The 25,630-nt window shown below is 47.5% G+C and overlaps 11 protein-coding genes across 11 annotated transcripts; 7 read left to right on the forward strand and 4 right to left on the reverse strand.

Annotated features, from left to right (window-relative positions):
- Positions 1-705: 705 nt before the first annotated feature.
- C8R40DRAFT_1167750 (uncharacterized protein) lies at positions 706-2,335 on the forward strand (the record flags this gene model as incomplete). The annotated part of the gene is made up of 7 exons (XM_046231077.1): positions 706-739; positions 792-1,004; positions 1,125-1,160; positions 1,216-1,347; positions 1,405-1,711; positions 1,779-1,843; positions 1,902-2,335. The coding sequence occupies 7 exons, from the start codon at positions 706-708 to the stop codon at positions 2,333-2,335; spliced, it is 1,221 nt and encodes a 406-aa protein (XP_046089419.1).
- A 189-nt stretch (positions 2,336-2,524) lies between these two features.
- C8R40DRAFT_1167751 (uncharacterized protein) lies at positions 2,525-3,213 on the forward strand (the record flags this gene model as incomplete). The annotated part of the gene is made up of 2 exons (XM_046231078.1): positions 2,525-3,022; positions 3,058-3,213. The coding sequence occupies 2 exons, from the start codon at positions 2,525-2,527 to the stop codon at positions 3,211-3,213; spliced, it is 654 nt and encodes a 217-aa protein (XP_046089420.1).
- Positions 3,214-3,249: 36 nt separating this feature from the next.
- C8R40DRAFT_1167752 (uncharacterized protein) lies at positions 3,250-5,924 on the forward strand (the record flags this gene model as incomplete). The annotated part of the gene is made up of 7 exons (XM_046231079.1): positions 3,250-3,394; positions 3,758-4,276; positions 4,333-4,487; positions 4,551-4,937; positions 4,992-5,038; positions 5,451-5,550; positions 5,601-5,924. 7 exons carry the CDS (start codon positions 3,250-3,252, stop codon positions 5,922-5,924), a joined length of 1,677 nt encoding a protein of 558 aa, XP_046089421.1.
- Positions 5,925-7,128: 1,204 nt separating this feature from the next.
- C8R40DRAFT_1167753 (uncharacterized protein) lies at positions 7,129-7,469 on the reverse strand (the record flags this gene model as incomplete). Its single annotated transcript, XM_046231080.1, has 2 exons — positions 7,129-7,317; positions 7,356-7,469. 2 exons carry the CDS (start codon positions 7,467-7,469, stop codon positions 7,129-7,131), a joined length of 303 nt encoding a protein of 100 aa, XP_046089422.1.
- A 994-nt stretch (positions 7,470-8,463) lies between these two features.
- C8R40DRAFT_1167754 (uncharacterized protein) lies at positions 8,464-8,961 on the forward strand (the record flags this gene model as incomplete). The annotated part of the gene is made up of 2 exons (XM_046231081.1): positions 8,464-8,634; positions 8,677-8,961. The coding sequence occupies 2 exons, from the start codon at positions 8,464-8,466 to the stop codon at positions 8,959-8,961; spliced, it is 456 nt and encodes a 151-aa protein (XP_046089423.1).
- Positions 8,962-10,589: 1,628 nt separating this feature from the next.
- On the forward strand, positions 10,590-13,139 carry C8R40DRAFT_1167755 (uncharacterized protein; the record flags this gene model as incomplete). The annotated part of the gene is made up of 9 exons (XM_046231082.1): positions 10,590-10,639; positions 10,692-10,771; positions 10,860-11,183; positions 11,248-11,384; positions 11,437-11,788; positions 11,869-12,497; positions 12,541-12,548; positions 12,601-12,933; positions 12,992-13,139. The coding sequence occupies 9 exons, from the start codon at positions 10,590-10,592 to the stop codon at positions 13,137-13,139; spliced, it is 2,061 nt and encodes a 686-aa protein (XP_046089424.1).
- A 488-nt stretch (positions 13,140-13,627) lies between these two features.
- Positions 13,628-15,005, reverse strand: C8R40DRAFT_1167756 (uncharacterized protein; the record flags this gene model as incomplete). The annotated part of the gene is made up of 8 exons (XM_046231083.1): positions 13,628-13,830; positions 13,878-13,995; positions 14,052-14,090; positions 14,139-14,222; positions 14,277-14,667; positions 14,725-14,747; positions 14,797-14,811; positions 14,865-15,005. The coding sequence occupies 8 exons, from the start codon at positions 15,003-15,005 to the stop codon at positions 13,628-13,630; spliced, it is 1,014 nt and encodes a 337-aa protein (XP_046089425.1).
- A 905-nt stretch (positions 15,006-15,910) lies between these two features.
- On the forward strand, positions 15,911-17,719 carry C8R40DRAFT_1167757 (uncharacterized protein; the record flags this gene model as incomplete). The annotated part of the gene is made up of 5 exons (XM_046231084.1): positions 15,911-16,268; positions 16,919-17,168; positions 17,220-17,347; positions 17,409-17,506; positions 17,561-17,719. 5 exons carry the CDS (start codon positions 15,911-15,913, stop codon positions 17,717-17,719), a joined length of 993 nt encoding a protein of 330 aa, XP_046089426.1.
- A 1,418-nt stretch (positions 17,720-19,137) lies between these two features.
- Positions 19,138-19,386, reverse strand: C8R40DRAFT_1016547 (uncharacterized protein; the record flags this gene model as incomplete). The annotated part of the gene is made up of 1 exon (XM_046222933.1): positions 19,138-19,386. A coding segment is annotated over one exon (249 nt), but the record flags the coding sequence as incomplete, so codon positions are not given.
- Positions 19,387-21,545: 2,159 nt separating this feature from the next.
- Positions 21,546-23,109, forward strand: C8R40DRAFT_1067353 (uncharacterized protein; the record flags this gene model as incomplete). The annotated part of the gene is made up of 6 exons (XM_046225905.1): positions 21,546-21,596; positions 21,894-22,137; positions 22,226-22,325; positions 22,442-22,451; positions 22,487-22,766; positions 22,823-23,109. 6 exons carry the CDS (start codon positions 21,546-21,548, stop codon positions 23,107-23,109), a joined length of 972 nt encoding a protein of 323 aa, XP_046089428.1.
- A 350-nt stretch (positions 23,110-23,459) lies between these two features.
- On the reverse strand, positions 23,460-24,419 carry C8R40DRAFT_1067354 (uncharacterized protein; the record flags this gene model as incomplete). The annotated part of the gene is made up of 5 exons (XM_046225906.1): positions 23,460-23,765; positions 24,004-24,138; positions 24,205-24,224; positions 24,268-24,296; positions 24,331-24,419. The coding sequence occupies 5 exons, from the start codon at positions 24,417-24,419 to the stop codon at positions 23,460-23,462; spliced, it is 579 nt and encodes a 192-aa protein (XP_046089429.1).
- Between the last annotated feature and the right edge of the window lie 1,211 nt (positions 24,420-25,630).

Here is a 25,630-nt window from a genome sequence, read left to right on the forward strand (position 1 = left end):
AGAAACATAAAAATTCAGAATATAATTGGTCCAACCTGAATGGATTGATGATATGAATATATTCGTCTATTGTATACATAATTCAGAATTCACTCGATTCAACCGAGTTTTCCACCCTGCTATCAGTCCAATTGAGAAGATATCATTCTAGTGACAATTCCGTCGAGCGGAATTTTTTCTACTTTCGGTGTGTGTGGTAAAGGTCAGATAGAGCCTAATCCAGGCAAGTGTTCCAATCATATTTATGATTTCATAGGAATGTCTATTGCGTCGTGGGTTTGAACGGATCCTTCCACGTATCATGATCTCGGTCCAGCAATTCTAGTAAGTCGAGGGCCGATATACTCTAAAGCTACATCCAGAATTTCCCCAGTCTCTTGAGAGATAACTGTCGAGTTGGGGCAATGACGATCTTTGAGCCTAGAAGACATGGAAAAATTTCCGTAGTCTCGTTAGCACGCCCCGAACCAAGAATGTATGTAGGTCGCCTACCGGCGGTAATACCCCACAGCGGTGTATCCTCCAGTGTTTGTTTATGGCGAAATGCAGTACAAGAGAGGCATCGATAAGATGGCAAAACTATACCAGGCTGATGGAGACAAGAAATTGAGGCAGGACGCGGAGAGCAGGAAGGTAGAGAGTGAGAAGAAAATACAGCTTCTTCAATTGACTCGAAAACGGTACAAAATCTGCATTTTTTGGACGATGCCCTCGCCGAGGAAGAGGAAGAACCTAGTGTGTTTACATCTGCGTTGGAATTTCCGCTCGTTCTATAACTTGTACCCTTCCAGACGGTACAGGAATCGAGGGAGAACGGAAAGAAAACCTCCGAGCAAAACCTTTATCAGGTACTCTCTCAGTCGCTATTCAAGGCGCCAGAGAGCTAGACCATGCACCCATCATAACTCGATTTCGTTCATCGAAAAACCAAGTCGTCGAAACCTCCGTATCACTCAAAGTCGAAGGCACCCGACTAGCTCGATCACATCCTTCCCGCACAGATCGTTAGAATGAAGACTTTGAAATCGCTGTCGACAAGGCAAACGAAGTCGAAATTGCTGTTTAGCTTTGACTCTTGAGTGTAAGTCGGACCGGACTCCACGGTCACGATACTCGTCTATCAGCGCTTAGCTTTCTTGCTCTTTCTTTCGATTCCCTTCGTAAGTTTTGATCCGCTTTTTCCTCAGTGCAGCGCATGAATTTCTCCATGCACAGAACGAGCCCAAGCGGAGGAAATTCTGTGTCTCAGAAATCTAGCCGGAGCATCGCAGATATTCAGATTGGAAGAAAGCCTTGCAAAATTCGGGCTCAACACCAATCTCCCGCCGCCTTCTTCAGTGCTTAGAGGTCAGTCCTCCAAGCTTGAATATTAGTGTGCGCTCCACGGTCCTGGACTGCCTGCAGCAGCGCTGTCTACTTTAACGGGTTTGACTACCCCTTCGACCGTTCCAGGATCGCCAACTACAAATTCTACTCATTCCTCTTCGTCGACATCTTTCTCATCATCATCATCAACATCGAACACCGCGTCCCGCTTCACTAGCACTTTTTGCATCATTTGGATCATCATTCGCATCTGCATCGACCTCATCCATCTCCTCGCATGCTCTCGTTTCACTATCTACATTGGTCTACCGTCACCGGGATCTCATCGCTCTACTCCTTCATTCTCCACTTCATCCGAATACAATGAGCTAGACAAATCTGATGGGTGACCAGACGGTTCAACGCTGTTGACATTTCCTGGCGTCCCTACTGGTCCATATTTATCCAATCAGCTCTGTATCCTCATTTGACGACCGTCCTACACGCGGTCAACCATTAGAAGACTCCTTCCAGCAATGTTCATCAGATCTTACTTCGGGCCATTTTCCCCAACCACAAGATAATACTCCTATCAGTATTGCCTTCGAAACCGGGCAACAATGATCTGCCCGGGACGAGCTCGAACTTCGAGGCGGTCCCCGCTATTACCGTTAATATGGAACTCATTGGGCTTCAGCTAGAGCCAGACCCACCAGACCCAGTGATAATACCTACTGCAACGTCCTCCTCCACTGCGCTTTCATCTGAGGGCAGCACTCTCCCCTTACCGTTATCGAAAGAGGCTAATGAGAAGGCATCTGTGGCAACGACAGAGCGAACTAAACCTGCCAGTGCTCCGGGCGGAGGACGAGGAGGGCGTTTTGCAGCCTTTCCTGTGAAAAAGCGTGCACCGACCAGCACATATCGTTCTGTTTTCCAGTCTGCATATGTCGCGACATCGGGTTGTGAGACTAGAATTGTGAATCCGGTGAACGCGAGGCCAACTACTTGCTATCCATATTGGTCCTGATACAAGTATCTCGGGCTGTGAAGGAGGACGGAAATGTTGAGAAGAAAGAGAAGGAGTTTGCAGCGATATCCCGTTCCAGTTCTCCGATAGAAGCAGATATACCTCTCCTTTTCTGCCACTCGAAGCGCCTGAATCACCATCGATCTCATCTTCCTCTCCACTCGGACCTCTCCACTCGGACCTTCTAGAATGGATCAGGAACCCACTCTCGATTCAAACCTGCAGCCAACGTTATTTCCCGAAACTATCCTTGCGCCCGCTCCTATCCACCCAAATTGCGTACGATTCGCTTCTAATCCGGTAGATCGTGGTTCAGGTGGCGTATGGATAGTCGACCTGGGTTACCAACGCCTAATTTCGATGACCGTATTCCAATTACCAGACCTACTTCACCTACTTTCACCTACCAATTTGGATCCATTACTGTCCATCAATGGGACATCTCCTTTATTGTCATTGACAACCCCTCCTTCTTTGTCCCTCCTGACATCGCCCGCTGTCTCTAATTCCTACGATTTCCCAAAAGAATACACCATAGGAATACGCCAATTCGTCTCGCTAAGGAAGCCAAGGCAGAATTCGACCTCACTTCCGCTTGTGTGCGATCCTGAAGAATACGACTTCGGAACACCAAATACTGTTCCGGAGGACCGCGCCGTTTTCTTTGTCATGGCTACTACGGAGAAGGTGAACCAACCGACAACGCTGTCCAGCTCATGCAGAACCTCCAAGACGAGTCCTTCGAGTTCAGTCAAGGCGCTCACGATCTTTCCGGTCTCAAATATGTCGCCTTCGGACTAGGAAACAAGACCTACGAGCACTACGCCGTTATCTCACAATACGTAGACACTGCGCTCGAAAAGATGGGGGCTACTTGAATGGGTATACGTGGTGAGTGTGACGACGATAAGAGTATGGAAGAAGACTACTTGGGATGGAAGGACGGAATGTGGGAGGCTTTCGCTACCGCCATGGGTGTTGAAGAGAGCCAGGGTGGTAATACCGCCGGCTTCGCTGTTTGTGAACTTGATTCCCACCTAGAAGAGAAGGTCTATCTTGGTATGTGAAAGCTTAACTTCGGCGTTCGATCTGATGCTAATCCATTCCTCCGGTGAACTTTCTGCCCGTGCGCTTACGCAGACCAAGGGAGTCCACGACGCTAAAAATCCTTATCCGGCTCCTCTGACTATCGCCCGCGAATTTTTTCCAAGATACCAAAGACTGAAACCATGTTCATGTCGAACTCAATATTGAGGGTCCCGGAATCACCTACCATGGATCTGCCAGCCATCCAATTCCGAACTCGAGGTTGACCGTCTCTCCTCGCTCTCGTTCTCTACGACAAACAGGACAAGATCATCACCATTGACTCATTGGACCTTGCCTCGCCAAAGTTCCTTCCCCCCACTACCTATGCCACAGTCCTTCGCCACGACATCAACATCAGCACTCTTGCTGGTCATCAGATGCTTGGCATGTTCACCAAATTCGCCCCAAATGCCCAAACTGAGGCAGCTATAAAGGAATTTAACACCAACAAGGAAGTCTACCATGAGATCGTCGCCAATGACTGCTCAAAAGCTGGCGAGGTTCTCCAGTTGCCGGTTCCTCCGAAGAAGGACCGAAACGGCTGCGACAACCCAGCGGACACATCTATGAAGCGTTCTCTTCATTCAAGTGCGTCCGGATCGCCCCACACAAAGCATGCTCTAATCAAAGCCGAGACTCCCCTTACGAAAATGCCGCACCAGCTCGATTTTAAACTTCAAGTCAAAATGCAGTACAAGTACCAGGCTGATGGAGACAAGAAATCGAGGCAGGACGCGGAGAGCAAGAAGATAGAAAGTGAGAAGAAAATACAGCTTCTTCCATTTGCTCAAAGACGGTACAAAAATCTGCATTTTTTGGACGATGCCCTCGCCGAGGAAGAGGAAGAACCTAGTGCGTTTACATCTGCATTGGAATTTCCGCTCATTCTATAACTTGTACCCTTTCAGACAGTACAAGAATCGAAGGAGAATGGAAAGAAACCCTCCGAGCAAAACCTTTATCAGGTACTCTCTCAGTCGCTATTCAAGGCGCCAGAGAGCTAGACCATGCACCCATCATAACTCGATTTCGTTCATCGAAAAACCAAGTCGTCGAAACCTCCGTATCACTCAAAGTCGAAGGCACCCGACTAGCTCGATCACATCCTTCCCGCACAGATCGTTAGAATGAAGACTTTGAAATCGCTGTCGACAAGGCAAACGAAGTCGAAACTGCTCTTTACGACAAGCAGGTCGGTGGAACACATGCGGTTCCTATAATTCTATTATGGATCCGCATCAGTGATCTTGTCGAAGCTCTGAGGAGGCAAAAGGTATTTATGGAGAGCGGACAAGGTGGCTGGGTTCCTTCTGGCGCTATGCATGGTGATGCTGGTCATTCAAACTCGGCGGACCCGAACATCCCTCTCAGCTTTGGCGCTGCTCCTCCTGGTGGCTTTGGTCCTCAGGGAAGCATGGGAGATGGCATACCACAGCAACCATCTGAAGGTATCGAGGCATGGTTTTCAGTCGAGCCTGCAGGTGCTATTCTCTTGCACTTGGAACTTTGGTGGGTCTGTCGCAAACGTGTCATCTTCATACGTGGACGCTCATCGACAAATAATCAGTCAACGAAAACGTCTGAAAACGCCAGATCGATGCACCTCTCGGCGGTGTAGGTCGTTAAGGCGTTGTCCGTAAACGGAAGGGCGAAGTGCATGTGATGAGCAGGCACAAGTTTATTCAAAAGCAGGCTTATCAGCTCATGCTCTGCGCCTTTTGTAGCGACTTCTCACTCAATGCCACGGGTTACTAGTGCGAAGATTGCCATTACACATGTCATAAGAAGTGCCATGAAAAGTCACTGTGGATACATGCTTCCGCTTGGTCGTCAGAACGCACGAAAATGTTCCGAATGCGATCTAACTAGCCATGCGCACCTCGTTGAATGCGACATGCTAATTGTGCACACCTCGTTCCGAACTTTTGTGGTATGTCGATGGAGAGCGCAAATACTCTCCGACTGGACATGCGGGATATTAATTTTTATATCTTGTTCGTTTCGCATTGCGATTTGCTCTCAATAGGCTTGTTGGAATCATGTTCACCCTCGCTACCCGGTTATATAAGCTGCAGAGGCTACGGTGGTCATTGGATTGTTCGCCCACCGACCCCTGCATCCTCAAAGTAAGTGTTGGATTTTTCTTCATATCTAGTTGATTATCTGGACTACGCAGCTTCTGCGTTTTATAATGATGAAATCCTGGAATACTGTCCGAACCCAACCCCTACCTCTGCCGGAATTCTCTATCTCCCATTCGCCCACACCTCCATACCCAAGTTCACCTCTGCCCTCGGCATCCCCAATTTCAACATACTTTCAGAAGGAAAGAAGGACAGATGATGAGCTGGAGACGTTATATGATGAGATCTGGACAGGAAATGGCGCTAGAGGGTTGAGAAACTTCGAGAACGCACCAGGCGTTGAGGCGATGGCTATGGAGCAAGCCCGAGCTCCCCGTCCAGCAGGGCCAGCTCATACTTTGCTTCTCCGACTTTAACAACGTCATATTCATTAGTAAATTCGACTTCTTTGTGGATTCGCAACTCCATCATCCATACCCCGACCTCCCTCGCTTCCAGGTTTATCTCTAGCGTATTCACCTACTCTGAGGAGCTCATGTCCTCTGCCTTTGCCTCCCGGTGCTTACGGCCCAACTTCAGCGACGATGAAGGCCTCCCTCCCTATCATCTGCCTCAGTCCCAGCTCATTCCGCAGCGGCCTCTAAATTTCGAATTTCGGTGGCCTTAGGCTCCGACAGCCGGAGCACTCCCACTCTGGATTCACCATCATCAGCACGAGGGCATCAGCTATCTACCGCTCCAGGAGCTTCCAGTGTAGCAAGACCAGCATTTTCAAATATTTCTCCGGCGGCGTGTTTCGAATCGGTTTTTGGGGGTACCGTCTAAAGCCGGTGGACTAGTACCTCCTCCTTCTCCGTTGGGTCTTGTCCTGCACCTCTCCCTGGTGATGTCTCACTGACTGCCCTGTTTTTTCCCCAGATAATTACTACTTCCATTCTGAATGGCTCAACACTATATGGCTGAACTACACCTTGGCTGTAACTTTCATCGAGGGTAAGGTTGACAGCTCCGGCCTCCCGAACGTGAATGGGCTAAGAGATTGGGTGAGGCAAGGAGACGGAGGACATAATTCCGAAGGAAACGCAATTTTGTATAAGGCAGGTGTCTTTCTTGTGACGTCTTTTCCCTGCTGTAACCTTCTATCATCTTCCACACCAGGTTCTCATAATAGCGACTTATATTCTATGCCCGCCACACCACTCTTTCCCTCACCTATTCTGCGAACGTCTCTGCCTTCAACCCACATTCAACTCCGCCTTTTGGATGCTTAAGGTTGGAATGTACAGGGACAACACTTCGAAAACCCTCACTCCGCAGGATGGAAACTCATTAGCGGTTTTGTTCAACGTGGCGTTGAATGATACTTGGAAGGAATTGATTAACGAGGGCCTAGAGAAAAACTGGGTTGAACCGCCCGAATCGCCGGATACGATCTCGCCATTCATCGGTGAGTTTGAAGTGACCTGACAATTGATATTTTCAAGAGGAGTTGCTGATCTGGATACCGACTCTTTCATAGCTGCAAGCACACCATGTCACAGGGAATAACACTTGAGTGTTTGATTTACTCCATCGAGAGTGGGGATATATCTTGTATAACAATCTTTCCGCGACGCTCAATTAGAGAAGGCTGGGATTGGCAGGGCAGAGAAGAAGGGGCAATGGGGAATGCGGAGAAGGAGAAGGAGGAGAGGGAGGAGCAGAGTGAACAGAGCGGGCCGAATATGAGGAGGCAGGTGATCGTATCATTGGCAAAGAAGGAAAGGAAGGTAATGACGCGAAGGAGGGAAGCGGCGGCGTCGTTGGTTCCTGCGGAGAATTCTATGAGTTCTATTCTCGATGTCAACATTGGAGCAGCAAGAGCAGTCGGTGGTCTTTTTTAATGCTGGCGGAGGTGGTGTAGATGATCCATGCCCGTGGTCTGACGCCGAGCCATGCACGAGGGTAGGCGGGGGAGGCATGTTGATATAGTATGCGGATCCACTAACTATGCCTTTTGGTGTTTCAGATGGTTTGAGGCTGGAAAACTGAACAACAGCAAGGTAAAGAGCGAGAATGCAACAATGAAGGTAAGGAAACCTAGGATTCACTCAAATTCATTTGCTGATCATCCTTTATAGGTTGGGCAACAACCACGATGAGTCCGCCCATCGAGCTGGATCATTTCCCTACCAGTGAAGGGCAATGATATTTATGTAATTCGATTATCCTGTCTGTGCTTTTTCCGCTGATTCGTGGTCCAACCAATACTAATACATATGTACAAACCAGCCTACACCACCCAACAGTAGTTATAGGATGAAGTGAGCTAGTTTCACTGTGCTGAACTGAGCTCTTTTCTAAAACTTTTTACTCTATGCACCACATAATCACATGCCCTGTAAAGATGCCCTAGAGCCGACGCTGAAGTTGCTGCCCTTTGTTACACACCATCAAAATGGTTGCTGGCCCATGAGGAACGTGGCCTGCCAACTCTGGCTCTGGGTTCTGGTGTCATTCATGACCAACGGTACGTTGCTCTATGCCAGAGGCTCCGGAAAGACGGCTGGTATTTATGCCTGGGCGCTAGCTGAATTACCCGGAGCCCTCCGTTAGTAGCCTACGTCTTTCTTAACTCACGCCTCATTTACCCGCCGCTTCATTTGTTTTGCTGAACGCGTTGGCAGTTGCAGCCCCCGACTAGACCTAGAACGGCACGTCAACCTATTCTGAGCTTGGATACGCCTTTGTAACTGTTTGTTTGAGCAGACTCGCCCAGGGAGAGCATTTGCCGACTGGACTGAACTTCCAATTAGGGCTGCCGATGGCTTTAACCTACAGGACACCATTTGAGCTACAGAACTGGCCCGGGATGGTATTCGACCCGACTTCGTGGATTCCCCTCATCCCCCTCCTCCCTTCAGCCCCTCCGCCTCCCCACCTGCTAGTCCTTTGTCCACCCCGTCAGGCCTCCCCATGCCCGCCGAAGCCCCTTACTCCGGCTCCCAGCATGCTCCGCTGGATCCTACCCCCTCCCGCCCAGGCTCGTCGAGGTCGTCAGGCAAGCGAAAGGCGTCCTTCGTAGATGTCCCTAGCGCTAGGGCTCGAAAGCGTCCACGGGCCCCTCAACCGCCGCCTGCTTCGCCAGTTCGAGAGATGGCTAAGCCTCCTTCAAATCAATCTTGACAGCATGCAAAGCGGAGGGCTAGAAGGCAGCGAGCCCAGGGCGGAGCCTTCGGGTACCAGCCGAAGTTCAGCCATGCCCAGAATGCCAGCTCAATCTACGCCGGCCTTCACCTCAGCGATATTCTTGGCAGCACCTCCGGGTACCTCGGTAAAGAGCGGGTTGATCCCGACCGTCGCGACAGCATTTGGTCACTGGATCAGATGGTAGGCGAAGGTTCCACCCATGGGATGAAGCTCATCAAGATCAACCTCACTAATCCGGGCATAGCATTTTGTGTCCCAGCCTGATTTTTCAACCTGCTATGAACAGCTGCCCAATGCCCCTTGTTAACAACGACCTTGTGTACGGGGTTGTTGTTCCTCCTCCGGAGGCGCTGATGGAAAGGTGGACCCCTCCTTCATGGAGGCTGCGGGGCTGGCTGCAAAGAAGCTTGATGAAGTTAGGCCTGACCTCTTTAAATCAGGTAGGAAAAACTTCACGGATGAGGATCATCGCCGTGGTCATTCATTACAATCTTTCAATCAGCACCGAATGGAATGTACTGCTCTTAGACACATTCTCGCCATCGTAAATGCCATCATTGATTGTCTCATATCCGTTACTGGGGAATTGTCTTCGCCATTTCCCGCCACATTCTGAATGTCAAACGAATCCACCACCTGTACAGCTTTCCACTATTACACCAGTGATGATCTCACCTTACAGGCTCTACAACCCCTAATGTGTTCTCTTCTACATCGCCGCCTTCTCCAGAACTGGGCATCACGATCTTTTACCGGTACTCCCGAAGTACAGTTCAATTGTTTCACAGGTGCCTCGTTTTTGACGTTTGACCTTCAAAGTGGCGCCGTTGCTCTATATTTTTTTCTACGGTTCCGCATAAACGTTTCCCTGAGGATTCTGCGATAAAGAATTCAGTGAGCACGAGTAAGCTAAAGACCACCGAATGCAAGTCCGTCTCATTGTAGAGCACGTACACCAGCGCTACCCTATGGCCGGGCGATATTCACTTCAAGTCCTGGATCCATTATCTCTATCTCCCGCCAGGCTTTCACTATTCCTCAATCCGAATTCTCCGTCAAACTCCATGCAATGAATAGCGTCGTCTCTCCTCATCCTGGTAAACTCATGCCTGCCTCGGTGCATTGGGGTGAATTTAACAATGGTGTAGCTGCAGCGCCCAGAATATGCTCTTCGCCGCGGCGAAGAGCGTGGACAGTTCATGGATGGTATTCAACAAGCCCTCTGAAGTGACCGCAGAGTAGTATGCAGGATCCTGGGTGGACTCTGACTTACGAGTCGTTGAAAGAAAAGTTAACATGACGTTTGACCCCCAACCATGACTCTATATCGATTGGTGTTTTGCTCGGGTCAACAGCGGCGAATGTGGGTAATGGGAATCATCCGCATGGTACGCTGCTCAATCATTATCCTCATCACTACACTCGCTGATCATACCTACCAGCCTGACGGTATCTTCTACTTCCCGCGCTGTATACATTCGCTCACGAACAAACGCTTAGAGCTTTCTGGCATTCAGACTTCATCCTCTCTTCAACATTCTGCTCCGGGAGGAATTCAATGATTTGGCGTAAGTAGCTACGTATTCTACATAATTGATCGATCGAATTACTGCCATTAGTTATGCAAACAGCTGTAAGAGCCTTTTCTCAAAAAGTCCCTACGCGCGAAGTCATCCACTATTGCAATCAGGTGTTGAATAATTATCTGTCACGGATCAATTTCTTTCACACCAAGTCACATATGTACCTTTCGATTCCATACTCGTTTGGAGAGAGAATAAAACGAGACTTTTATGAATTTTCCTTACGGGAAGTCATCCACTCATCCACCATACTTCTTTCTCGCCCAATCTGGAATACTAAAAAATCCAAGTCACTGAGGGGTGTTTCTGATGGCCTCTGCAATCAATATAGCAAGCTCTGAAGGGACGGCGGAAAAAAAGTTTGTCCCTGACTGAATAATTGAGGCAATTGCGCTAACTCTTTCTTTATAGTTCACCAACTCAGGCAGAATCAGATAACTCTGCTCGCAGTCGGACGGTGATGACGATGCTCTCTGGCTTTGCCAACGAATGTATGACTGAATGGGGCTTTTATTTTGCAATGACACAGGAATTGGTAACTCAAAATCGAGAACGTGGCCCTTAGAAATGAAAATACAGCCCTTAGAGTGGGAAATGCAGCATTGAGGAATACCCAGTCTTCTATGGAAACCAGCATGAAGAAACTTTGGCAAGATAACGAGATCCTTGACCGTACATTGAAGAGTATTGGCCCGGAGCGAGACTTCTATAAGGACAGAGCAGATCGCTATCATGCATTATTCGCTGCATCCCCTGAAGCACTTCCTGCTGTCTGTCATGATCTTCAGCAGGAGGTCGAACGATTACGAAGACAATATGCAGCTCTCACATCGACTATCGAAAGATTTGTCAACGACGGGTTAGCTCTCGGAGTACTTGTGAAAAGCGATAACAGTCCCGACGGTATGTAGATGCTATTCGCTCAATCACTCCGACTCAGTACTGCTTTACTGATTTTGCTGATTAGACATGTCGCTCAATGTCGACTACCAACGACCTCCGCAAGCCCGAGCGGCGGCTCCCTCAAATGTTGATCAGAACATGCACCAACAGCAACCTTATATGAACAACCGTTCTCTAATAATATCTGATACCAGTCATTACGTAATCAACCGGATCAGTTCATCTAACTTCCCAAACAGCATCACAACCACAGACCTTTGCGCATAGAACCTCGAACAACGCCCCCGAAGTGACGCCTCTTGCCAACCAACGCCGACATTCTGTCCCGTCTATCTCGCCATTCGCTCATGAGCGTCCTGTCATCGGTATCTCGATGCCAGGCCAAGTGTTACAGGCCCAGTATAACGCTCCGCAATCGAACCGTGTTCCCGCCCAGGTTGGCATTCACTCTCATTCTCAGCCTCAGCCTCGTTCCCAACCTTCCACGACCTGCCCGTACCCTTCTCCCACGATCACTCACCCACAACGTTCCGCATCCTCTCACCCTTCGTCTCATTGTCAAGTACAGATGATCTCGCAGGGCCGTCCTACACCTTTTGAAAACCGTTCGTCTCGTTCGAAAGTCCCTCATAGCCATTCTGTTCCTCTAAACATCCAATCTACCCAATTACGAATGAACCGGCAGAGCCATTCTGCACGCTCAAAAACCAATCTTCTCGTTCATCTGTTCCTCCACATAATCGACTACCACCAATGATTCCGTTGGAACATACTGCATCTCTCGAGACTCAAGTATCTCGTCCATCGACTCCTCATTCTTATCCGGTTCCTGCAAATAATCAATCCATACGCTCGTATGCTTCTTCGAACAGAGTATCGCCTTCGCAAAGCGCACAAAATCCTCGCATCTTCGGTAACGTCCATCAGTCCAATCCCTCTACGGTGCTGCAGTCTGTATCTCGCATGGGCCCGCTTAGCACCGTTGTATATCACACGCCTGTTCTAGTGTCCTCTTCCAGCGACGTACATATAGCGGCGCAAGTCCACAACGTACAGATTGATGACAAGAAGCCTATCCAAGGACCAGCTCCACCAACTCCTCCTCAGTTGGATAGATCGCTTAGTTCCGATCAGGAACAGTATCCGACGTTACCATCCCCCCTTCTTATTCGAACACTACTAAAACGCGCGCCGAGTATCAATGAGGGTGTCTCTTTAAGTCCTTCCAAGCGTATGCGTCTAGATGGAAAAGAACCGACGACTCTCGTTCACTCCGCTAAGGCCCCTACCGTGCCACGGGGTTTTGAACCCATGGTCTAGGATGTTGTCCCTTCGCCTCATTTCAATCAACTGGTAGCTGGGAACGTAATATTCCAATCCCCAAATTTGGGGTTGCCCTCCCACCCTAAAGCGATAGGGGAGGGAAGGGTGCTGGAATCACAGAGAAGGATCAGCTGGTCTCTCCTTCGAACGCCCTTGCATCGGTTGAGTCTCACCTAGAAAACGTGGAGGACCCACAAAGCAACTTGATGTCGGATAATCCTTCTGGCCCAATGATTTCAAACGTAGGAAGTTGTCAAACGGTCAACAATGGGGAAGCAGAGGGGTCAGAAGTCGATGAAGCGGGAAGGGATAAAGAGGGTAAAGAGGAAGGGGGCGAGGATGAGGATGAAACGAGTTGTGCAGAGAAGGAAGCACTGGGAGAGGTTTTGAAATTGGAACATCCAGGCAACATATGCAAGTTGTGTCGGTGAGTTGTCCCTAAATCATCTATATGCCCAATGTGCACTTTGCTGACTACACCGTAGTTCACGACATGACGGGTATCCGGACAAGTATACTGACGCTGATACTCCCACCTCGGTACTCGTCAGCCACTTTACCACTGTCCATCCAGCAGGATGGAGTCGACTTCGCGGCTCTTCAGTTCCAACGTTGACTCCGACCGCCGCCTGATTTCTCTCGCGACCAAGAGTATTGTGCTTTTTCAAACATGCATTAGACTCGCTCGTTTCCTCATTCCATGTTAGATTTTGCATGTTCGTTTCCTCCTTCGACTGGAAATATCACAATTCTTCCTGAAACAACTATTTTTGGGTTCATATTAAGGAATATCATTTCCGTTCGTCGTTTCATTCATCGCAGTCATAATGTGCCCTTGAATTATACACTTCGTTGTATACACATTGCATTTCTGGGACCTTGTATGTATTGGCACAAGCTACTCACTCTATTATATCCACTCCTTTCAGTAATAAACACCTTCAATACATGTATGGCGTAGTTATCTGCTTCACATCGAAGAACTCGTCGAGCCAGTGCTTCTTTCTTCTGAAATAATCCCACACCTTATGATCACTTCTATGGCCAATTACACCTCTATATATACCATATCATTCTTTTATACTATGTACACTACCATATGCTCTAGCACAACCGTCACATCACTCCTGAATTTCCCCATCCTCCAGCTCAATTTCGGCACACTGGTCATGTATCTTCATCTTGTGATCCCGCTTTCGCGCCTTTTTAGCTGCTTCCCTTCGTCTTTTTCCGGCCGCTCGTTGTCTCAATTGTGCATCAGGATCACTGATAAAGGCCCATTCTATAGCCACAAAGAAAACTGGATCCTGGCGGCAGCATGGACCTGTCGAAGTGTGAGTTGTCCTGAATTTCTGAAAGAGTAAATCGCACATTTGAAGAAACCATTGACATGTGATTGCTTGATCATCCCAACTGCGCATACAGCACAGTATGACTTCTTAAAGCACAAGCAGGTTGTGACCACCTTCCCTATGTGTTCTTCACATACCTAACCAAAATATTCAATAGATCAGTATTAAAAGGATTATTCAGAAACAATCTTACCACACAGCTTTCAGAGTAAGCCCAATCATCTGACTTATGCTGAAATACCATGTAAGAGCTCAATATACTGCATGCTGAATGACAAACCTCTTTTCGAGCCTTCTTGATGGTCTGAAAAAAGTCTCTACTAGATATTCCAATCGCAGCCGTGTCTATGGACAAGCAAACAATCTGTAGGAATGTTCAAATCAAGCCTGAGGTGCACATGAAGGGACTTAAATTCACTTGGTACAGCAATCTCCAGTTCTTGCAATCAAATCCCAATCGATCTGGAGGTAGCCACAAAGTTTTTGGATCAATAAGGATAGTTTCTTGTGAAGGACCATCAAAGCCAGTGGGTCCGGGGTTACTGCTCGTAGTTGTTATTTTATTCTGTGAGTAAGTTGGTGGTAGATCAATGTCGTCTTCAGATTTGTCCACTGTGTTTCTAATCACTATTGCAGACCAAGACTCAAGAACAGGAAGCAACTGACTATTGTGATCAATATATGTTTGGTTTGGTAAGACAACAGTGTCAACATCTTCGTCGTAATAGATATCATGAGGATTTTCAACGTTGATCCAGAACAGTGTCAGTGCATCTCCAGCATAACGCAGGGCATATGCTGGTTCATTACTAGTAAATGCAAGGGAGAAGTTAGACAATATGCGAGTGGATACTGATATCACCTACGTCTCCTCCAGCCAGCCTTTCCACTATGGACATAACTTCATTCCCAATATAAGGTAATAGCATACCACTTACATGAATGAGATATTTCTGTAGTACAACTCTTAGTACTAGCGGCCATTAGTAAATGGTAATGGACTTACCCATATTACACCGTCTTCGCTATTTATTTTTGTTGCCGTTCTAATGAAACCGACTTCATACGTAGCAAAGCTTTCCTCTTTCCTTTTTTTCTTGGTGGCCTTAGTTGCCTTCCTGGTTCTCGTTCTAATAACCCTTTTCATGGTTCTAAACCAAAATATAGAATAAGCGCTCAAAAGATTCTCCTGCAAACAACTGCCCAACACCGTGAACACGGTCACAAATTTGTCAGACTCATTAGTTCATCTTCACCATCCCGCAGATGCGCGAACAGTGCGAACGGGAGGGTTCATGGTTTCCGCCTACCCTACTTACTTCCCTTCCTTGTCAAAGGGTAATAACCTCACCTTTTCATGCTTAGAAGCCCTTCATTCTTCTTCCGCCTTATGAAGTATGAGCAGTGCGGGATAAAGCGGTGGAGTGATGCTCACGGCGCGGAAAGAAAGATCTATCTGAATAGGTTGAACTTGGCCATGGTGCAGGTGCGGCTGACGTCTGCTCTAGCTGGATTTTCTACTCTTTACCTAAGTATTGCTTATTACCAGGTCCTCGCACAAGGATGGTCATACAACTGGCCTATCTTCATTTTTGAACCTCTCTCCCGCTCTGAGAACATAATATGGTCCTCCTTCTCCGTCTACTCTACAAAGAGACATTCAATCTCTCCGCCGACTAATTAACTCAAAGCTAAAGAACTCAAGCTCTACTCTAACTATAGAGCGAGCTGAGTATAGTATTCAAGCTACGTCTGCAATCTGGAGGTATTGAACACTGGGTAGATTTTCGAGATAATTGGGGTGTATTTTTGAAACAGATTTGTTCCAGCTTTCCGTAGAATGGGTAAGCGTGACTTGGATTCTCTGTCCTTTCAAATGTTTCACATTTGCCTGCCAGTTCCTCAGATGCAAGTATGGGGAAGATTCATGACTGGAATTTGAGGGTGTTATTTCTATGAAGAATGAGACAACCTATTGGTTTAGCAGAACCTCCCAAGTGAGCACATACTCTATTCGTCTTCTTCCATCAAGTGTACCTGAATACACAAAGAATGAGATTGCTCGAATATGGAAGGGCTACGCTCCAGGACCTTCTTTCGCAACTTGTAAGACATCTTCTTCGAAGTGGTGCACATGCCCTCAAAGGTCATTTTAAGGACGCCGGCACCGCTGCGGAAGACACACCATCTTCGCGTCCTGTGCGTGGAACTGCACCTCAAGTCGTTCCTACTCCATCTTTCTCAATACAGATCTCCCTACCGGCCCTCCGAATGCTCCACCAGCGTCAGGTGATAATGGTCCCGCACCTACTGCTCAACATGCGACACTTACGCCGGCCCCCTCCTCAGAAAGTCACTTTTTGGACTTTCTTTAGGCAACAGGTCCGTACTGATCCTCAAGCAAGACTGTGTGAGAGTTACCGTCCCATCCGAACAAACCACGGTACTTATGCTTTCTAGCTTAGCACTACACCGACCCTGAACTTCGCGAAGTTTTGCAGCGGTCCAACATGCAAACCAAATCGCTGTTGAAGCCGTGAACACGCAGCTCAAGCTTTGGAAAGACACGGTCGAGAAAGAGGTCCTCAGCCACCGCCACGTGTCGGATCCTAGGTTTGGACAATCGTCAACCTCAACTACAAAGGATACATCGGTGAAAATGTCGAAGAAGGCATTGGTGACAAAGGAAGGAGCTGTGGAAATTGAAATGCTAATGAGCTCCTGAAGAAGGGTCTCTGGTCATGGTCAAAGCTATCGTATCCAATTCGACGCGTCGGAAGCAAAGACGAACGGAGGCGAACAGGGACCCACGAAGAGGATGAAAGGTATTGGAAGACGATGAATTCGTAAATGACGTCAACGAATGGTGAATTTTATTTGTTAAAATCCACTGCTCTCACTATGTGTACTCACCTCATTTTCTTTAGGGTCCTTGGTAATGAATTTTTCTCCATACTTTGTCCGAGCCCCACGCAGCATCTGCTTCTGTCTTGAAGCCGTGGTCAGCCGGTCTAGTTTGAGTCTTCAATCTTCATAGAACCTTACATAGGTGTAATCCAGTTACTTCACCAAATGACTCTGCCTACATTCACGCTCTCAATATCTCTATCGATGCTTCACCAGGATACACTGTACTTGCTGACAAACAACCTCCAATAATGTACGTTCAACCTTCACCTTCAGATTTCGAAGGTCGTTTTGACTGTATGTCGGGAGGTCCCCTTGCGGGTCTCGACAGGAGCAATGTCTTCGTTGCTGGAGGCCTTGTACCCGGCGCACTTCTGACACCGGTCACTCCTCCGACCGCTATGTACTGTCCCTGTCTGGGAACGACTATATCTCACTGAACCACCGCCACCAGAATGGACATCATCCGACATCAATCTCTACATCTACGGTTTGGACTTCGAGTCCGCCAACGAGAAGATCAAACATATCGCGGACGTCTACCAAAGCAATTCAGGTTCAGCCGATGCACCGTTTTTGTTTGTACGGAATTCTCAGACGGTCACGTATTTAGAGTGACGAATTCAGATCGTGTCAAAATTAGTCAAGACTCCGAGGGAGGCGTGGCTCAATTTTTATTTTGATAGTTGTGCTGCTCGTTGGGACGGTAAAGAAGTTTCGTACGGGCGTTGGCGTTGGAGAGTATGTTTACGCTTATTTCAGTTAGGTGACTCTTTTCTGATGCATTTCTCACAGCTGGAACGAATGTATTCACTATGGGTCTTGCGAATGGACACTACTTCGGCGATAGGGAAGCAACATGCGACAAACGGTACATGGTTTTTATTCCTGTCGTTTTTCCTACTGACTCAGTCGCTTCCTGCAGTGTCTTCACGTATTCCTCCTCCCGTTTAGGCTCGTCAAGGTCGCTAAGCAAGCGGAAGGCGTCGTTCGTAGATAACCCTGGCACTCAGGCCCGAAAGAGTCCCAAATTAGAGCCATAATTGAACAAACCTCAGCTTGCTCAAAAAGTACTGTGATTCCCCACAACGTATCAGCATTGTTGCTTTCATAGAACGTGTGGTGATCTACTAGACGGACCTCTGAAATTTGGCGTGCATAATCTCGAGTGTAGATTGCGCGTGTGATCACCCACGATTCACATAGCGAAGCAGCCAGTATAGGATATTTGCACGCAGATAGATAGATAGATTAATACACGGCACCGCCTCGAAAGACGGGGTCCCGTCTCGGAACAGCCGGTTACGGTAGGACAACAACAGCGAGCTCAACCCGCAGTGAGGGAAGGTAGACTACTGCCGACGTACCGCGCACGAGTGAGAGAGTGGCAAACGAGGACAAGCAAGAGTACGAGTACGAGAGAGAAACGAGAAAAGGTCACGCAAGAATACGAGTACGAGAGAGTAAAGAGTGTATGAGATAGAGTTCTCATAAATAGAGTACGGGTACGAGATAGAGTGTATGAAAAAGAATGAGAACAGGAGAGAGTATCACAGAGAGCGTAAATACGAGAAACGGTCTTGCAGTCAGTTACACGAAGGTAGTAATGCGAACGATGAAAACGTCGAAATGTCAATGTAGAAGAGTGACAGCGGGCAGAGGGGATGAAGGAAGAATCGGGAGGCTATGTTGAGTCGTCACCCACACTTCCGCTCGCGGTGTGGTCATCGTTCTGTTCGGCGGAGGGAGAGGAGGATGCAGAGATGACCAGTGTACGGCAGCCTCGTGGATGAAGCGTGCAGTACGAGAGGTGGAGGACGTATTGAAGATGAAGCGCTTGAGATAGTGGAGAGCTTCTGAGTTTGAGAATAGGCGATTACGAGGAAGAGGGAATGAGGGCGATATGTCGTCAAGAAAGGCAGTCCGTAGGCCGACAATTGTGTGGTCTGCAGCACATTGGAGGAAGATATGTTGAGGGGATTCTGGGTGGAAAGGTGACTGACATGACCGGCACTGTTTTGTGGGCACCTCTGTTGGTAGCAAGGGATCAATTCTTGCTGGCGATGACCGGAAAGTGAGGGGAACCATGTCTCCACACAGTAGTCTGGTGAGAGAACGGCGGTGGGAATGGTTTCGGATGTGGATCAGGTAATGGCGGAGCGTCCGAGCAATATATTTTGATGGGCCCTCTTTCTGCGGTTCAAGACGGCCGTGGAGTAACGCCAGACGATGGCTGGAGTCTACTTGGACTGGAGATAGGTGTCGGACTCCTTGGAGATGGAATTGATGAGTGCGAGGAGTGACGTTTCGGATAGTAGTGCTGATGCGGGGAGGGAGAGAGTGGAAGAAGGAAGATGGCGAATTGCCCAGTCGACATCTAAAAGCCAGCATTTCATGCCGGAGTTTCGAAGGTTGAAGTTCTCCTGCAGTGCAAGGTGAGCGTAGTGCTCCGGTCCGAGTTTTAGGAGGCAAATGAGGTAGCGAAGGGCAAGAATGACACGACGGGTACGTATGGGCATGATACCAGTCTCTGTGAAGAGAGGTGCGAGAATGGAACGACGGGATAGACCCAGCATGCGGCGGAGAAAGAGCAGTTGAATTTGCTCGAGCATGGATAATAAAGGATTTTGCTTTCTCAATCAGTGTGCGTAGGATGAAGACATTGTTGTTAGTACGATAACCAGCCCTAAACCCGTTTTGAGATGCCGGGAGAATGTGAGCTTCTTCCAGAGCCTGGCTAAGTTTGAGATGTAGCAGGAGAGAGGCAAATTTGAGGATGCAGCTTTCCAAGGCAATCGTTCGGTAGTTGTTGGGGTCTGCAGAATCCTTCCCTGGTTTGGGTATATCTACTATGAGTGACACAAGCCACGATGTAGGAAATTTTTTGAGTTGGAAGGCACGGTCAAAGAATGAGGCAAGGCGATCATTGTCGATGTCTTGAACAATTGAGTATGTGATTAGGTCGGCGCCAGTGGACTCGTCTGAGTGAGTTGTGCGTTTGAGATAGCTTTTTATTGTAGCGATGTCATTTTCACATATAACAGAGTTGAAAGAGGGGAAAGCTGAAGGGGGCGATGGGTTAGGAATTGCATTAGCATGGTTGGTTTCTTGTTGAAGTATCTGTGGGTCGAAGGAAGTGGTGCGAGGGTCAGGAGGGTTCATGCGAGGGATAAATGATACGAGTTCTGGATTTTCAAAACATCAATCATTGGTCTTCCACTTCGTTGGAGCTTCCATGATTCACACCAGATAGACCTTTGGAAGATAAGGCATCAAATTCAATTAGAGGGGGTCATTCTGGGTCCCTTCCACAGCAGTCCGCAGTCAGCTCGCTTGTCGAGTGTCGGTAGCGATCTTGACACTTGTTCTCTGTTTTCTTCCGCTGCAATGAGAGAATCCAAGGAGATAGAAGTAAAATAAGGAGATCCTGCCGAACAATCATTACTACAGCAGGGTACAACTGGAATTCTTGCATCTCTGTAGTTATTACTACTAGTAGAATTGCTTAGAATTGACGCTAGAGATATTGGAGAAAAGCAAATGTGGAATCCTCCCAGCGCGTCGTTTGGTTCGGTCTATCTAGTTTTCTCTCCTCCGACTGTGCTTCAGAACCCTATGAATGTAGGCGCACAAGTAGTTGATGGTGTTGATAAATATGTGGTGAGGTGAGAAGGCATCGGGCCTGTCTGGGGCCGGAGCAGAAGCGTTGAAGTTACTTGTAACATCCTCAGGAAGATGAATAATTTGGTCTTCTGAGGAGTATAATGTTGCTACGATCAAGCTGGTTTGTCAACCGTCGTCAAATGCGACGCGATTACGCACGAGTAAGTTCAGTACATGAATGTAAGGTGACCGATAAGTTGAGACCATTCGGAAAAGACAAGCCATTGTGCGCTATTAAGATTTTCTGTTTTACAAGCTAGACATAGAAAACTCACAGATTTGACACTCCGGCCGTTTGAATCGCTCTCAAGCACATAGCGAGAGGTGATAATTATAAACGCGTTCGACAAGAAAATAAGATCAAATGGCCGAATATCGATCATGATGATCACTGTTCACCCACGGTGATTAATATGATCAACAACTTCGTGCATAAACTAAATCGTAACTCCTTGTATTTGAGCTCACTCGTACATGGAAAGCGCCATGTACTCAGTGCTCGTGCTGCAAGACTTTTGACGTACTCGATGTAGCGCCTCCGTTGAATGTCGAGGATTTAGACCAGATACCAGATACCAGCCTGAGATATGTAGCTGTATGTATTACTCCCTGTCATTCAATCCGTTCATTGACACAATCTGTCCAGGTTCAAACCGGGTTCATCCTCACTATCAACCCGACTCGTACACAGATACAGACTGTAGGATTTGACTTCCACCCGGCACCGTTCGAATCTGGCGCACTCTCTGGCCAGTTCAGTGGGACGTTCGTAGTAGTGTCAGGACCCATTCGCACTTTCTACTTGGGCCTACTTGGGCCAACTTATTATACACAACGACCCAGTTAACATACTCGCAACGAAGATAGAATGCCATAACTCTCGTGTACAATTTTTTCCTTTCGCTTACCAACTTGAAGGTGAAGCTCCCACTATAAAAAGCCTCATCCTTTGTAAGCTCCGGCTATTGCACTGAGATAAGTTGTGTACACAAGTTTATCATAATATCCAGTATATATGGTACAGCAGGTCTTTCGAGGAGATCTCGAATCAAATTGATACATCTGCATTGACTTATTCCGGAGAATTTAACATGTTCTGCCCACGGTCCACGCGAAAATGATCCTGCCGTGTCGAACTTTCAAAAATCGTGCGGCCCGTAGCGGAACCGTGAGTACTTATCCCAGATTCGGATGATGCCGTACTGTGGCTTGCTTCCAACTCTGAGTCTTCGCTATCTTCCTCCGTACTTAACCTTAGACCTGGAAACATAACTTTTGGCAATGGTGGAGAAGGTATATTTGTTTTCTTATTTCCCATAGATTAAGCCTGAACACTGTAATAGAGTAACCAGAATATGTCGACTTCTCCAATCACAAATCTTGAATGCCCTGCGATGCAGAGCGGAGGAGCTCTATATATACGTGCAGTGAAGCTGTGTTGTCTGATTTGTCCAAATCCTCCCAGCCGTGTCCTCCTGATCTTCAAATTTCTCGAAATGATCCCCAAGCCCAAGACAGTAGCAATGAACCGAAGGACAATCTGTCTACCGATCATGGAGAAAAGATTAGGAGGAGCAAGAGGCATCACGGTCACCAGAATAACACGTCGAAGGATGACATCGTCCGATTCTGTGTCAATAAGAGCTGTAACAACCCTATTCCTCTTGATCAAAGTTACAAAAAATGTCAGGCTTGTCGCAGGACCTATCGTGAGCGCCGCATGAACGTTGTTTGTGCCGGTGGTTGTGGTGCCTATATTCCTCGCAATGCTGGCTTTAGGAGTTGCTTGGCCTGTAGGAATATCGGTCACCAAAGTCATTCTTCTACTTTGTGCGGGCGATGTGGTACTACTATCCTCCCTCCTGGGTACCGCTACAAAACTTGTGCTCCATGTCTTGTACGTAACAGAGAACAGCGCCGTCAAAGACTTGCTTTGGCATCACAAGGGGTTGAAAATGAAGCGGACGACGTTCAAAATAATGTGAATATATAATCATTCATCATTTTAGGCAGAACTGACATCGTGTGTAGGCTGACATTATTCCTGCTACTACCGAGATGCACGAAACGGAACCAAACCACGACAGCAACCATAAAGAAGAGGAGATTCCACATCAGGTGTCGGAAAGTCATAACCTAAATGCAAAGGTCAAGACTACGCTTATGCCAGCTGAGCAAGATAACCAACAGAGAGCCAACAGTGTCAATGAGCCGCTCAATGATGTGGACAGTAGTATCAAGGACTTTGTGGACGTAAACAGCCCTGTAGACCAGTTCAAAAAGAATGAGAAGACTTATACCAAGCAAGAGAATGAGCGTCTACATAGGGAGCTTAAAGGTGAGCCCATCACAACTCCGGGCTTTTTCCTTGATGCGACACGACAAACCCCATAGAACTCAAATTCCAACTGTCTGCAATGATTCGACGTGATATCGCAGAGCACACTCACTTAAATGTCTTGAACCGCCTCCTTCTCCAAACCAGATCCGAATACTCGCAGAACAAACTTTCACAATCAACTGTGAATGAGACTTTTGACAATCTCAGCAGCCAATTACGAGATCTAGCTGATAGACGTTTGGAGAACATGCCTGTAGGACTTGGGCCCATATTGGACTTAATCAAAACATCCGAGATCGGTAATGACGGAGGTCCATCCAAAAAGCAACGGCACAGCTAGGTCTCATATTGATGGCTTCTTCATCTTGAAATTGTACGACAATGATAATCCGATCTCATATATTGCAACAATTGTACATATTTACATGAGAATATGATAGTATTTGATGATATTTTTGACTCGGATACTAATTCCAAGTCAGATAATTATACCATGTTCCACATATTGAGAGTTTCACTTCCTTACAGTAGTTTCGCAAGAGGTGCCGTTTTCCCAAATTGATGGACCTATTTCGCGGATTCCATTTAACACTTTGATACACTACATCAACTCCACGTCTTCGGGCCGGTCGCGAATACTCGACTTCCACTCATTCCAACTACCTTTTAATTTTGAAAGATCCTTTGTACCTAGATGAGGTTTAACCGAAATGAGTCGACCATCAAACAGAAACTGTAGCTCAGTGGATTCTCACTTTCGTAACACATTGCCTTAATTCCCCATTCCTCAATTTTAGTTTTGGGCACTCGCATTGCAACAGTACCGGGGAATGCCTCCTGTTTGAAGAAGACGATCGGATTTTGCAAATTCGCGGGTTGTGCAGGGGGTACGTGCAGAATAGGTCGTTCTGTGTGGGAAGGGGGCCGCTTTTCCGGGTACGGAGGGGGAAGTTGTTCTGGGTACGGAGGGGATTGTTCCTCGCGACTTTTATAGACCTGACAGTAGAGGTTTGATCGGTTATTGTGAGTGTAGTTTATGCTAAGAATTCAAAAATAGATGAAGTGAAGTCTGACATGGTCAACTATTAACCTAATTCATGCGCCACTGCATGTAAAAAAGGTCCAGGTCAGCATATGGCCCGGGGATGATAAAGAAAGAAAATTGACAGACATTCCAATGAACCTTTGATTTCAAGTAAGTACCCAATTGCCAGATGGTATTGACGACACTCACGTTGTCGGGGTTCTGATTGACTATACCAAGTTTCGGCAAGAGATACATGTCGTCCGTCACCAGGGACCAGAGAGGATTTAAAAGAATCAGTTTACTGACGCTGATGAATTGGCCCTTGCGCTCCTCTGCAATTTCCTGGAAATTCGGTCAGATATCGACTAAAAACTTCGACTTGACCGTTGCCAGACACAATGAGCTCACCGGTTTAGCATACGCGAAGCCTATCAACGTGGATCTCATACGCATGCTCAAATTATCCTATACCTTGGTTTTCCTGGTGTGATCGGGGGCGCCTGTGGATTCTGGAGCTAGGCTATTGGCACGCACGGGTGTATCAGATCCAGAGCCATGCATAGACGGTGCTCATTTGCAGCGTAGAAGCTAGTGCCACAACGAAGACCATTCGAAGAATCCATGATTTAATCTTCCCGGTGCGACCTGGAGTAGTGTAGAACTGAGGAGCTTGAGTTTTCATATTAGTCGATAGTGATGGAGGAGACCAGCTCCGAGATATGTATAAGGGGGGGGGGCGATTTGATTCAAGGGCCCGGACTCCCTTATATATGTATGTGAAAGCAATGCAAGGCAGTGATGATCTATTGAAATTCCGATTGGAAAAGCAACGACAAAAGGAGTACACAGTATGGCGTCCCTGGCGTCAGAAAATGGGCAAGCGAAATGAAACAGTCAATAGGTAACTCGAGGGTACAGTGCTTTGCAGGTGCTTTGCGAAAAGGTTTGCTTGTTACCAAGTGTTCATTGCTCTGTATTTGTCCAATACATTTTTGGGCCGAGACTCGAAAGAAGTCGTTCAATACAGTTTCTCTTCCTGTCTTCCTGTGGACTGCTTATTCTCGGACTGAAATTGACGCATTAACCGAGTCAAAGTTGAGACTGTTGGACTGGGATGGGATGTGAGTAGAGACCCGGTTTCTCAATGTTTTGCGATATAACATGATGACCTAATTGCGCAGTTCTCGTGCCATCTACTCGATGCGTCTGGTCAGATATAGGGCATTCATCCAGGTTCTTCTGGTGAGGAATGGAGAGAGGTTGTGGATGACCGCCGACTTCCGGGACAGTAGCACATTTGCAACCGCACAGCAACATGGACGTAGAGTAGATTTCGCTTTCAGGACTGTCTGATTGGGGTACAGGACTAGTCAGAAGCCCACGGCGAAGCGAACAAGAGAGCTACTGAGGGTCTGGCTACTAACCAGCAATACAGCAAGAAGCTCGTACACTGATAGATGTTCGCAAAGTACCAGAACCAAGGACTTCCTTTCGCCCGGAATCCCCAATTCATCGACAATTCACCGGATGAGCAGCGCTATTTCCCATACCAGAAACCATGGGCTCTGAAGGCGAAGCGGGGATGTCTGACGAAGGAGGGGAAGGCTTCCCAACGTAGAGGATCCTCCTTTTGCTCGCTGTTGGGCCTGGTTCCAGTGACATATCGTCGTGTATAATGACAGGCTCCTAAGCTAAGTTCTCCATGGACTCTCCTAAGTAGCGAACTTCTTTGAAGTTCCAAATCAGGCTGAAGATCACCGATGAAAACTCTGCGTTTTTGGAGCGGCCGAGTGAAGATAACCCCATCGTTTTCAACAGAGCCACATACACCGAA

The sequence above is a fragment of the Lentinula edodes genome, assembly GCF_021015755.1.
Source record: "Lentinula edodes strain Le(Bin) 0899 ss11 chromosome Unknown C8R40scaffold_7, whole genome shotgun sequence".
In the NCBI taxonomy this organism is placed as follows: domain Eukaryota; kingdom Fungi; phylum Basidiomycota; class Agaricomycetes; order Agaricales; family Omphalotaceae; genus Lentinula; species Lentinula edodes.